This window comes from Equus caballus, chromosome 11 (genome assembly GCF_041296265.1).
Source record: "Equus caballus isolate H_3958 breed thoroughbred chromosome 11, TB-T2T, whole genome shotgun sequence".
NCBI lineage: Eukaryota > Metazoa > Chordata > Mammalia > Perissodactyla > Equidae > Equus > Equus caballus.
Genome location: NC_091694.1, coordinates 23737883 through 23750889, shown reverse-complemented (window position 1 = coordinate 23750889; position 13007 = coordinate 23737883). Strand labels below are relative to the sequence as shown.

The 13007-nt window shown below is 47.7% G+C and overlaps 1 protein-coding gene across 2 annotated transcripts in view; it reads left to right on the top strand.

The window, feature by feature from the left end:
• Window positions 1-3872: 3872 nt before the first annotated feature.
• Window positions 3873-13007, top strand: part of SOCS7 (suppressor of cytokine signaling 7) — a 29816-nt gene continuing 20681 nt past the window's right edge. Inside the window, exons 1-2 of one of the 2 annotated variants that reach the window (XM_023652650.2) lie at window positions 3873-4987; window positions 11599-11663. In XM_023652650.2, coding sequence (XP_023508418.1) covers window positions 4014-4987; window positions 11599-11663 — 1039 coding nt within the window. In that variant the 5' untranslated portion in view covers window positions 3873-4013. The remainder of the gene's footprint in view (window positions 4988-11598; window positions 11664-13007) is intronic. The other variant, XM_023652651.2, reaches the window with a different exon arrangement.

Below are 13007 nucleotides of genomic sequence, written 5' to 3'. Positions count from 1 at the left end.
TCTTGCGGGTAGCCGCAGAATGAAGCCCCTGCCGCCCCCCCCCCCCCCCCCCCGCCACTTCCATCACCTTTCCACTGCCAATGTGCTCCCACTCACCCTGCGATCTGGCCCCACCTGTGCATGCTGTCTCTTGGCTTCTTCCCTTCTCTCTCTGTCCCCTACAATCTTAAACCTTTAATGTCTCTGATCACTGAGTGTATGTAGGAAGGGATGGGTGGTGGTTGCTAAAAACTTCCCTTGCTTTACAGGTGGCCTCTGCAAACAACAATTCTGCTTTAGAACCCTAAATGGGAATGTAAGGAGTGGGAGGAGGGGAAGGGGGCTAGAGGACACCCCCAAGCAGAATCCTTATGATGGCAGAACTAGGAGTGCCTCCAGCCCAGACCTTTCTCTAATACAGAAGGAAACTAAAACTAAAAGTGAATGTCAGCAGAGTGACCTTCTCCAGGCCGTAAAGCCATTGAGTGGTCAGTGGGGTCAGACCTGTATCACACATCCCTGGCTCTCTCCTTGGCCTCTCTGATAATGTGTGTGTTAACAGAGAGAGGATGGAGGGGAGCAAGTGACCCATTCCACATTCTCGGTATGACTGGTTGCCATTAGCTGAGGGCCAACAAAACACATTAGGTGAAGACAAAACAGTAATCTGTTTTTTCCTCCAAGAAGCTTTTAATAATAATAACAACTAATGTCTTTATAGTGTTTTAGCATTTAGATGTAAGTTTTCACTTAATCCCCACAACAGCCCCATCTAAGGGGGATTATTATTGACTTATTCTTACAAATGAAACAGGTTCAAAGATGCTTAATTATTTGCTCTTGGTCGTACATCCAGGAAATGGCACGATTGGGACTCAAACAAGATGGCAAGTTCCAGAGCAGCAGGGACTGTGCCTGTCCCGCTCATCCCGCAGCCCTGAAGCATAGCCCACTGCTGGATGACTGGGGGAACCTCAGGACTGGCTTAGGTCTCTGAGTTGTTCTCCACATACCTGTTGAACTGAGGGTCCTGCCACTGCAGGAACCACTGACATAGCCCTCAGTGAAAGAGGTATGTGTGGACACAAAACCCACTCAACAAACACAAATACAACTCATACAAAGATACACTCCCTTTGCTTGGAGCTTAATTTTCAATGTCTTTTCCAGGACCTGGGCTACAGGCCTGGACATTTAAGAAAGTGGAAAAAGGCAGCATTCCTTGCCCTGCCTTACAAAGAGCCTGTGTGTGTCCCCCTGAGCCTCTGTGCTCTGGGCAGGTGGCGATACCCCAGGTGGTGGACATGGTCAGCCTCCCTCCGGGGCCAAGAAGCAGCTGGACAGCAGAGGGCGCTGCCGAGCTACACGCCTTGCATTCATGGGGTAATTTGTTCCAGGGCCAGAGACTTTTCCAGAGACAGCCAGGGATGTTGGGTGGGGTGTTCTGTGATCCTATAGCAATTTCATTTCTTTTCTCCAGGAACCTGAGTGACACCTGAGAGAGAGAGGGTAGAGAATAAAATCTTTGGAGTCAGACAGAGCTGGTCTTGAATTCCACTCACCTTTTTGAACTCTGACCCTAGGTGAATAACTCTCTGAGCTTCAGTTTCTTCATGAGCAAGGAAGGATATTACTTCTTTTGTGCACAATTAGAGATAGATTTGTATCAGGAGCCTCCTACAAGGTGTGAGGTTGAACCACCATTCCATGCTTAGGTATCAAGGGCCAGACACAGTCCTTGGCACTGGAGAGTCCATGATGGGGAAAAAGCAAACATAGCCCTGCCCTCCTGGAGCTTACAGCTTAGTAGGGAAGCTAGACTTTAATCAAATAACCCCACAGAGAGATGACAAATGACACCTGTGCAATACGTGCAACAAAGGAGTGGTCTTGGAGCTCAGTGAGGAGGAAGTGCCTGGGCAGGGAGATTTCCCTGAGGTAGTGAGGAGTGAGCCCAATCTAAAGGATGAGTAGGAGTTTACTAAGCAAAAAGAGAAGGAAAAAGCCTTTAGAGAAAAAGGAATAGCTTATGCGATGGCCATATGTGTGCGAGCCAGACACAGGCTAGCACAGGGGAGAGAGCAAGGTGGAGCCTGGTGGGAAGTGAGGCCAGAGAGAGACAGGGGTCAGACCCCCACAGGCCTCCTTAAGGAGTTGTGTCTTTAGCCTAAGAACAATGGGAAACCATGAAGGGTTAGAATCACAGGCTATGGACAAATTTCCATCTTAAAAAGGGCTCTCTGGCTGCAGGACTCATAGCAGACCCTTAACCCTCTTCCCCTCGATGCACCCTCAGGTACTAAAGTTGCTAAATTCTGCTGGCTGATCCTCCTCATCCCTTGCATCCCTCAACATCTCTCATGGAACAAGTGCATTTATTTCCTAACTGGCCTCTCTGCCTCCAGTCCCATTGCCTCTACACAACAAGCTTGATCTTACTTGATCTTCACAACCTGCCTGCAAGTAAGCAGAGCAGCAATCCTTATCCTTTTGCAGATAAGAAAAATGAGGACTAGTGGTGCTGTGGAGCTGGCTCATACAGGCTTGTGAAAGCCAAGTGTTAAAATTTCAGGAATTTTGCAAGCCCGTTGTTAGACACAGTCACTATTAATAATTAAATTGAACAATCATAATTAAACAAATATTAAAATCAAAGATGTCAAAACTCATCACTTCCTAATAATTTTACTACTATTATTTACCCATGCTCTCAAGGTTATTTATGTTGTTGTATTTGCATGATGAAACTACTACACAATGGTATGCTACTGCTCGTCTCTTTCCAACTCTGTGTTCAGTAAAGTCAAGTTGATAGATTGAAATCAGCCATGATGGGAGTATTTACACCATGGAAATCCGCAAACGCTGCAAATGAAAGCCTTGATTTATTTTGTCGATTATCTACATTTAAGAAAGTGATGGAGAAAATGTTAATTCAGATTTAAAATTTAATATGTTATATCTATAGCTTATACATTGTGCATAGCACAAAAATTGAGGAAATGTACTTTCAGCATTTGAAAATCGTTTTCTGAGTCAGCAAAGGAGTCGCTCTCATAACTGACAGTTTTTCTCTTTCCTCTTACATTGACATAGAGGAAAATATCAACCAACATTCATTCATGTCGCAGTTACACTCCTCCATCAATTGAAACCACAGGTCGGCTACCCACACAAGAATTTGGCAAAAATCAGTGTGCAAGGGAGAATCAATAGGTTCTATTATGTGAAATCAATTGGTGAGAACTATGTGAGAATCAATTGGTTACATGAAATCAGCAATTGTATGTTATTATTTGTAAATTGTGTACTACACATCCTTTACATCATTATAATTTATAAACTTATGTACTGATACATATGTGCATACATTCTCCTTTTCCTCCCAGAGAGTCGGCTGTTCAACATTTAGCAGCACACTGGGTGTAGAACACATTATTCATGTGTCATTCCATATTCACTGATGCCAGGAGGATACAGTTAGTCAATGAAGAAATGACTCGGCCACGGTTACACATCGCATAGCGGCATAGGCGGGACCAGAACCAGAGGTCCCCTCTAGGCCAGCGGCTCTCCCAGGACCAGACCGGGCTTTCCGCAGCCGCTCCACCTGACCGAGAGGGGTGGCTTCGGCCTGAGCGCCCGGGAAGTGAAAACCAAGAGCCGGCGTAGGAACGAAGAACCAGGCGTGAAGCAGTCCTCCGCCAATAGCGGCCCAGGCCGCGTGCAACGTCACGCTCCGTGGAGGCCGGCGCGAGCACGCCCTGGGGAGAGGGGCGTGGTCACAGCCTCCCGGAAGTGACGCCATCCGCGGGGCGGTCCTCGGCGGCGGCGGCGGCGGCGCGAGGCCTGCGCTAGCGCTGGGCTCGCCGACCGCCCCCCCCCCCCCCCCCGCCCTCCTCTATGAGGCAGAGGCCGCGGCGGCCGTTAGCGCTGTCGCTCCGGGGGCCGCGGCGGGCGGGGCTCCGGCGGAGCCCGGCCTAGTCCCCACCCCAGCCCGGCTCCCAGCCGCCCGCCCTCCCTCCCTCTCCCCGATGCAGGGGGCCGAGCTCCGGGATGGCGAGGCGGCGGCGGCGGCCGCTTCGTACCGCGTCCTGAGCCGCCTGCTCGGCTATGGAGAGGCGGCCCCCGAGCCAGGCCCGCCGCCGCCGCCCCCGGGCCATGGTCCCCCGCCGCCACCCTTCCTCGCGCGGCCCGGCCCGCGGGGCTCCCGGCCGCCGCAGCTGATGGTGTTCCGCAACGTGGGTCGGCCGCCGGAGGAGGAGGACGCGGAGGCGGCCCCGGAGCCGGGACCCTCGGAACTGCTGTGTCCCCGGCACCGCTGTGCCCTGGACCCCAAGGCCCTGCCGCCGGGGTTGGCGCTCGAGCGGACCTGGGGCCCGGCGGCTGGACTAGAGGCGCAGTTGGCGGCTCTGGGGCTCGGGCAGCCGGCGGGACCGGGAGTCAAGACGGTCAGTGGGGGTTGCTGCCCGTGCCCGTGCCCCCCGCAGGCGCCCCCTTCGCAGCCCCAGCCCCCTGCTGCCGCCCCGCAGGCCGGGGAGGACCCCACGGAAACGAGCGACGCGCTGCTGGTCCTGGAGGGCTTGGAGTCGGAGGCCGAGAGCCTGGAGACCAACAGCTGCTCGGAAGAGGAGCTCAGCAGCCCTGGCCGCGGAGGAGGAGCGGGCGGGCGGCTTCTGCTGCAGCCCCCAGGCCCTGAATTGCCCCCGGTGCCCTTCCCGCTGCAGGACTTGGTTCCTCCAGGGCGCTTGAGTAGAGGGGAGCAGCAGCAGCAGCAGCAACCTCCCCCGCCCCCGCCTCCTCCTGGGCCCCTCCGGCCCCTCGCGGGCCCTTCTCGGAAGGGCTCCCTCAAAATCCGCCTCAGTCGCCTCTTTCGGACGAAGAGCTGCAACGGTGGCTCCGGCGGTGGGGATGGGGCCGGCAAGAGGCCTTCTGGAGAGCTGGCTGCTTCAGCTGCGAGCCTGACGGACATGGGAGGCTCCGCGGGCCGGGAGCTGGACGCGGGGAGGTGAGACCGCCTGGGGGCTGGCTGACAAACTCTCTCTCCTTGTTTCATTTCCCTTTTATTCTGTTGCTAACACGATCCTGACAATTCTTATGGGCTCCATGAGGAGGCAGAGACTTGGGGCTAAAGGTGGTGACATCGCCCATTGGGTCAGAGCTAATTATGGGAACAGCTCTCGCTCTTAAAGAGTTCTTCCCGGTGACACCTCTCAGCTGGTTAACGTCTCTCTAGGTGGGAGGTGATTTGAAACCCCCCTCCCCACCCCCACCCTGGCCCAGCTTTTAAAGTTTTTCCAAGGTGCTTGCCTACCATTACACTTGGCATAGAGGTTGCTGGAAATGTTTGGCCTTTGGGGCAAAAAGTTGTTGTTGCATTTTGACCACCTTATTATTCTGTGTATCAGCACCCCACCCCCTTCGCACTCATGCATATAAATGATGTGACAAACTTGTGCAGTTGGAGGCCAGCAATCAATTGGGTGTCTCTCTTCGAAGTGTTAATGTTTTCCTGGTTGGTCCCTTAGTTATATTGGTATCTCAGGCGTGTGTGCTGACCACTGCCTGTGAGAATAGAAAATGGTTTTGTTCTCAAGCCCAAGTGAGAATTCTAAGTATGAGGTATGGACATTGGTGGATGAGTTCTAGGCCAGTTGATGAAAATTCCAAACTTAGACATTGAGTTTTTTTCTTGCATTTCTGGAGGGTGGATTGCTGTCTGACATCCCATGTTAGATCTGTAATATCCGTTTAGAAAACTGTCAACTTTTGTGTCAATGAAATGAGACTTCCCTTGTGGTGACTGCTGTTGTGGTTTGTGCTACTGAATGGGTTCTTAGAAAGATTGGAATTGGTTTTGGTGCAGGTCATGTGATGGATTCTTGAGACGCTAGCAGCCACAACCCAAGGTTGAAGAACAGGCAGACGAATAAATTGAGAACTTTACTGTGCACCAGAATCACGTGGGGAGCTTTTGGAAAAGATCACTATGTCTGAGTGCCCAAGAATTTTGCATTTTTAAGGCTCCCCAGTTGATCCTGAAGTTCTGACCTGAACTGGGAACCACTCCTCTGTGGACTTCTCTTTTCAAGGGAACTTGGATACTCCAAGAAGGAAGTGTGGGGTCAATTTGTCTTTGCTTCCCTTTCTGAACAACTGCTCAGGGGCTCATCTTGGGGATCAGACCAAACCAGAACTCCCTAAAGGAATCAGTAGGTTATGCGTGGTGCCCCTGCAGGTAGGCCTGTTTCTGCATCTGCCTTCCAGTGAACTCATGCTGAGAGCTTAGGTCTGGAAAAGTGTATGGCTGCTGAAGCAGCTTTTTTTGTAGGTAGGCTCTGCAGTCGGTGCTCCACTTACCAGGACAGATGAAATTTTCATCAGATGGGGGGGAGGGTAGGATTGAAGCTGAGGGTAATGACATAGGATAGATTGCTAATTTTCTTGTGGTTTGTCTTGCCTTTGTTCCATATTGACCGGGACTTGGTCTAAGATTCTCGGGACGCCAAATATGAGGTGTGGCGTGAAATTAGCTACTACATCTAATAGATTAGAAAGAGGAAAAGGCATATAACATTATACGGTTTTTTGCCTTTGGAAGCAGAATTTAATGGTCATTGGTTGCTCTGTCACCAACTCTCACACTAAGCACAATACAGATTTCTGCTGCCGAGCAAATTGGGCTGTAGCTCTGCAAAGAAGCTTAGTTCAGGGCACTGGAGAATTACATTTTTTGGTCCAAGGGCTTTTTCTGATGAATTGGAGAAGAGCTAGGTATTTGAGTGTGAATGTCTGGTTGACTGCTGTTACGAGGCAGCAGGTTGTACAGGGAATGTGAACATTCAGATTCCATTTAGAACTCCCAACATCAGCTGTGGGGTGCAGGCCAATTTTTTTCTTCTTCCTGCTTCCCTGTTTTTTTTCATCTGTAAAATGGGAGTGATTCCTGTCTTGTTCTTTTCCTTATAGGAATAGAGTGAAGACAAGAGAAATTGAGATGGAATATTTTGTGGAGAAGTAACAAGATGGAACTGGTTATTTTATTTATTTTTTTTCATACTTAGGATTTGGTGCTGTTAGATTTGCTTGCTAGCTTTTCCACAGCTTACTATGTGCCAGTCTTGCTGGCAGCCTTGCAGCTGTGAGAAACTTGGTAAGTCTGGCTAGGGTAGTTGTGATTTCTATGGATCTGCACCTCCTAAGTCAGTCTGCCCTGTTGGGAGAAAGGATGAGTTTGGGTTTTTAGCTTGTTCTCTTGTTTTGATTGGTAGGACCTGGAAGCCATGAGAAATGTCAGTCTTTTGCCAGAAGGTAAATGCCTTCCTCCTTATTGTTGGTTGGAGTTAATTAGAACTTTCTGTAGTCTTTGCTGTGTAATTTGGGGCTTCTACAGTAACCTCTGGGCATGATTCTCTTTGCTCTTCTCAACATCTACCTTTCCCACAGCTATCACTAGAAAGTACTTCCTAACAATCATTTTATAAGGCTTAACAGTTTCCATATTTTAACATCAAGCACACTTTAGTTCCTTTCAGATGCTTTAGTCTGCTAAGTGGAACTGCCTGAACATACTGAGTCTCAGATCTAGTACGAGTTAGCTTAGAGAACTCTCTTCAAGTGAAGGAAAAAATGGGCCCACCAACTAATCAGGTTTCTGTTCTGGAGAACTGGGCTAGGCCTTGTAACACACATATGTTGGAATTCAAAGAGCTGGGCTTGATGCCTGTGGGCCTCGGTGTAATATAGAATTGCTATTTCAGGAAAACCAGTGAAGTTCCCTTGTCTGTTTCACATATGTTGAGCTGATTATCTTCCTTTGTATTTGGTGAGAAATAGCATTTAATCTGACCTTTTTGATTCATCACATAATACACACTTGGTTGGAAATGGGTACCTTGTTAATTTTTCAAGATTTGTTTTTTCCCAGTTAACAGTTGAGGCTATTACTGGCAGTCTGCATAGTTGTGAGGTAGAAAAATGGAGAACAGTTCTGCAGTGGTTTCCATCTATTTGTTAGGGGAAAAGGTACAATTCTGGAAGAGAGGCAGGCTGCCTTGGCATCAGTTTGGGGCCCTGCTGTCATGGACAGACCTGGCACTTGTGAGAAACCCTTTTCTCTGTTTCCTGAGTCTTCAGGTCTGAGGGGATCTTTTTGAGAAATAGCATGATGTGCTGAGAGCAAAATGATTTTACGGTGTGGTGAGGAAGTTCTGACTTTATGTTTGGGTTTTGGGTCCATACTCTGTTGATCTTTTCAACTATATTTCCATGAGGTGGTTGTGGTTGGCAGCTCCCTTTTGGAATGAGCAACCTGACTTCAGAAGTCTCTGTCTGTCCATTTGAGCCTATGTCTTTCACTCCTTCACATTTTCCCCACTAACATCATTCCTAAGGTTTTAGGCCTTGGACTGTGCCTCCTGGCCTCTCCCTGGAAGTTCTCTCCATAGGTTCTTTAGTTTAGTTTATGATGGAGTTTTGGATCTGACCTTGCTGCACAGATGTCTGTGTATTGGAACTAAAAATGAACACATGGTTTTTGTGCCTGTAGCACATGAACAGACACTGGCTTATGATGTGTTGGAAATGGCACAGGCTGGCTGACTTGGCACTATGCGTTAGCAGGGGCAGAGGTACATTGGGGCCACAAAACCTGATATTTGGACATCTTGGTTTGGAAGTTACTTTAGAAAAGGACATGTGTAAGTCCTAGGATGTCAGTAGAGGGGATTTATGGACAAGAAGGGGAGAGCATTACTATTTTATTGTTTATATTTTGGTTTCAAGGAATTTGAAAAGTGGCCAATGGTTATATCAATGTGTGGTGGGCCTGTCTAGTCTAATACTTTTAACTCCTTTTATCCCACAGATCTGTTGCCATACAATTAGTAATTTGCAGAGTGGAAGTGGATGGAGACATTCTGTCTCTTTGTTACCTGCAGCATAAGCAATGCGTAGCTCACACAAAGGACTGCCAGCCTCAAAGAGGGCCTTTGCCTGATGTCTTCTGCTGCCCCTGTCCTGTTCTCTCACCTGAGGCATAGCCCACCAAATCCTACCCCACCCCACCCCTCAAGTCTTTCTGCTGCTGAGATGCAAGTGGCCCACTGGCAAAGTTACAGTGGCTTAATTTTGTACCGGAATGCTTGTAAAGATAATCTGCGGAGGAATAAGATAACATCAGAATGTAGTATAGAAGGGTTAGCTAAAAATGTGATCCAGAGCAGTAGCATTCATGTTGTTCTCCAAGAACCAGCACATCCAGCTCAGAATGGGCTTTTATCATTTTAAATGTTTCACATATACAAAAGGAGATATATAAATTGTATATACTATAATAATAATGAAATGCATACCTAGATCCCCATCACTAAGCTTAGCAAATAGAATGTTACCAGTATTTTTGAGGACCTCCGTGTGTTGCTTGCTGATTATGTCTCCCTGCTCCTCCCCATAACTACCATCCTCAATTTTGTGTTAATCATTCCCTTGCTTTATTTTTTTATAGTTGTCTAGATTGGTCTTTTCGTGAATGACTGCAATTAGAATGTGCTCAGGATCCTTGAGACTGCTTTGGATTTTTAGTTGGATGGTCTGTCCCTGGAGAGAGAGGGAGTGCTCATATTTATTATTAGCCTTTCAGCCTCTTAGACCTTCTACCTCTCCGAGCTTCCAGCTCTGAGACCCCCTTATTTGCCAGAAAAAAACATCCCAGGGCTCTCAAATGGCTCTGCCTGGGTTTAGATTCATATGTATTTCTTTTTCTACATCCTAGAAACTATGATTTTCTTCTTCAAAATGCTGGGTGCGGGGGAGAAGATGAGCTGGAGTGAGAAGGCCTCCGCAAGATGTGTGCATGTGGGTACTGCCGTTCTTCAGGGCTTGGCACAGAGGAGACTCGTCCTCAGCACGGGCAGATGGCAGAATAATGCAGCTTCCTCTGAGAAGAGGCAGACAGCCAAATGGCTGAGGTGTGAGCCCTTTGAAAGGCCAGTGCTTTAGGTTTCTACTTACTCAGTTTTAATGTTGTGCCCACAAGTTATCAAATAAAAATCAGTTTGGAAGCTCTTCAGCAGCCTTTAAGGTTCATGTCCAGTGGAATTAACTTTCCACCCCAGCCCTCTGGAGTGTTGGAACTAAGCTGCAGACTGTCCTGAGCAACTTGTATAGACAGACGGACTGTGTGTGATTGTGTCGTGTTTTGAAGCAGCCACCTCTCCCCTGAGTGCTGTGGGCGGGGCGTTCCCGGTAGGCACCATCATTTCGCTTCTTAAGTCTCAGCCTGGAGGAGGTTGCAGAGGGAGTGGAGATAGGCCAAGGGAGGGAATCCAGCATCTCGCCTATTTCTGAGTAAGGTCTTCACAGTATGATTTTGAAATTTTGTTTGAAGTGAGTTCTGAGAAGCTCAGACATCTATGTTACAACATAAAGGCGTAAAGATCTTCCAAAGTCAAATAATTTTAAGTAGGGTTTGCTTTGCTTCTGCCCCCCCTTTATTGGTGCGGTTGATAGTTGAAAAACATTTGTTTTATTTCGTCCTTTGGGTGAGAGTCATTTCGGAAGGTGAGCCAGCTACAATGCCTGGCATCAGGCACTCAATTCTGGGGTAGGATTTTTTTTTAAAATTCTGGTTTATTGAGGTATAATTTATATACCACCTAAAATTTACCTTTTTAGGTGTCCGGTTCTATTAATCTGGACAAATGTATATAGTTGCTATAACCTCTACCACAATTAAGATAGAGCATTTTCATCCCCTCCACAAGTTCTCTCTCCTGATCAATTCAGTCATCCTGAGGTGAGTTTTCTGAGCTTAGCACATTTCTAGCCGGAAAGTCTTTGTCAGAGTCTTTTGAATTTCTTTCATTTCTTGCTGAAAAACAAGTTGAAATTGGTATAAAGTGAAGTTACCTTTGGTCTGTCTTTTCACAGGAGATCTGGCTTTTCAAGCTGGTTCCCTGGAGCAGCATCAAGAAGTCATGGGGGAGTGATGTGACCGGCAGCTCAGAGAGGGGAAGGGGCCATCTTTAGGTGCCAGGCAGAGCCCCTAACCTGTGGAGGCCCCCTTGTTAGCTGATGGCTTTGCCCCATGGCTTGGGGCGTTTGGGTGGAAGTCAGAGCTCTTAGTGGTTGAAGAGTGCATGTGCATCTTGTAGTGCTGTCCTCAGGTCCAAATACGGTCCCTGGTTCACGCTGGGACCTCCTGCTCCGAGGGGCAGGCCCAGAGGGAAGGCTCTTCTCTGAGATGGCACCTGTTCAGGTCAAGATCCTTTCCTTGGCTCCCATATGAAAATCAACTCTGCATCTGACTTTGTTCCTCTAGAAATGGACTTGCTGTTTATCACCCACGGTGTTTTACTCCTTCACTGTGCCGGGTATGGAGAGATCCAAAGGGATGCTCGTTGCTTTGTAGGCTGGTGAATTCTGTAGCCAAATCTATTTAAGAAATTGCCTTAATTATTTCATTCTCCTCCTTTAAATTGTAGGCTTTATTACAGAAGTGTTGCTGACAATGACTAGGGTTTGGTCTGTTTCTCAGTGCATCTGGACTCGAGTGTCGTGTGATTGAAGTGCACGTGTGCTCATTCCCCTTATTTTCTCTTGTGCTTTCTCACCCCCTAGGAAACCCAGGTTGACAAGAACTCAAAGTGCCTTTTCTCCAGTCTCCTTCAGCCCCCTATTCACAGGTAAGGGTGCTCTTCTTTTTATTCTGGCATCTGAAGCAAGAGTGTTCTAAGACCTGTCAGGAAGCACTTGCAGATGCATCACAGAGGGAGCTCAGGCGCGTCTGCAGTTATTTTCTTCATTCCGTGCCCGCTGGGTTTGGGGCAAGGCTATTTTTGTGGTGTGGCATGTGTTCTTGACTTTGAATGCTTTATGGTTGAAGGTAGAGACTGCTTGCTGGTCATTAGGTGGCCCTGCAGTTATGCGGTGCTCAGTTGAGGGTCACCACATATAAATTAAAAATAGAAAATTACAAATTTACAGGTTCACAGTGCATAAGGGACTCTCTAGAAGTCGTGCAATTACTGTCCCCGCTTCCACGGGAGTTATGGATTATCTAATAAATGTGACCCATGATTTTCTGATCTATTTTTTAAAGACTTTGGGCAGCGGGGATTACATGAACTCTTGTCTCACCCATTTTAGGGCTAGTAGTTCTTGCAGCTGTTAGAGCTCTTCATTGTGTCTAATTTAAGTCTCTCCTCTTATAGCAGGGCACGCAGTTGCTAAAGTAGGAAAGTGGTTGAATGTCTTTTGGGCAACTGCCTTCTTCTGTCCTGGGGAACTTTTTCAGGGAGGGTACATCTTGTCACATTGGTCCGATGTGAAGCTCCTGCTTGAATAAGCTGTGGAAAAGAAGGTCTTCAGCACCCTGCCTCAAATCCCAGAAACTGAGTGCTCCTCAGTAGTTATGGCTGAGAAGCCTTTAAAAAAATCCCCGTTTCAAACTCTTTTGGATATTGTGTCCCTCAAAAAGCTGATTGGAAGAATTATGATTTGGGAATGGACATTCCTAGAAGATGTTAAGCAGACTAGTGGGACCCCCATTACTGCATAGACTGCCGTGAGCTGTCAGAACAAGTAAGTCGATGCCTGTAACAGGCACAGGTGGAGAAGGAAGTCTGTTTTTGCCCCAAGCCCAGAATTAAAGAATCTTATCCTGTAGTAGGATGTCTTTCTAGTTAATAATTGTTTCCTCTTTAAAGTAAGGAACACTCAACATTTGTAGTTTCAGGTTTGGTGGTCTTGTTTCAAACAGCCTTAGCACTCGTGAATTACATCCTTAATTTAAGTGCTATACCTACAATCTAGACCTCTCTGACCCTTCTGGAAACACACTTATCTGGGCTCATTGCGTTGCTCTGGGCAGCGAGGGTCTCAGTTACTAAGCCATGTAATGGGTTCCTACAACTTCCACTGATGACTTTTAGAAGGGCTTTTCTGCTTATCTTAATTAGTGTTTAAGACCTTTGTAAAAAACTGTATTAGATTCTGAAATCCCAGCTCCTGGCCTTTTAGAGATATTG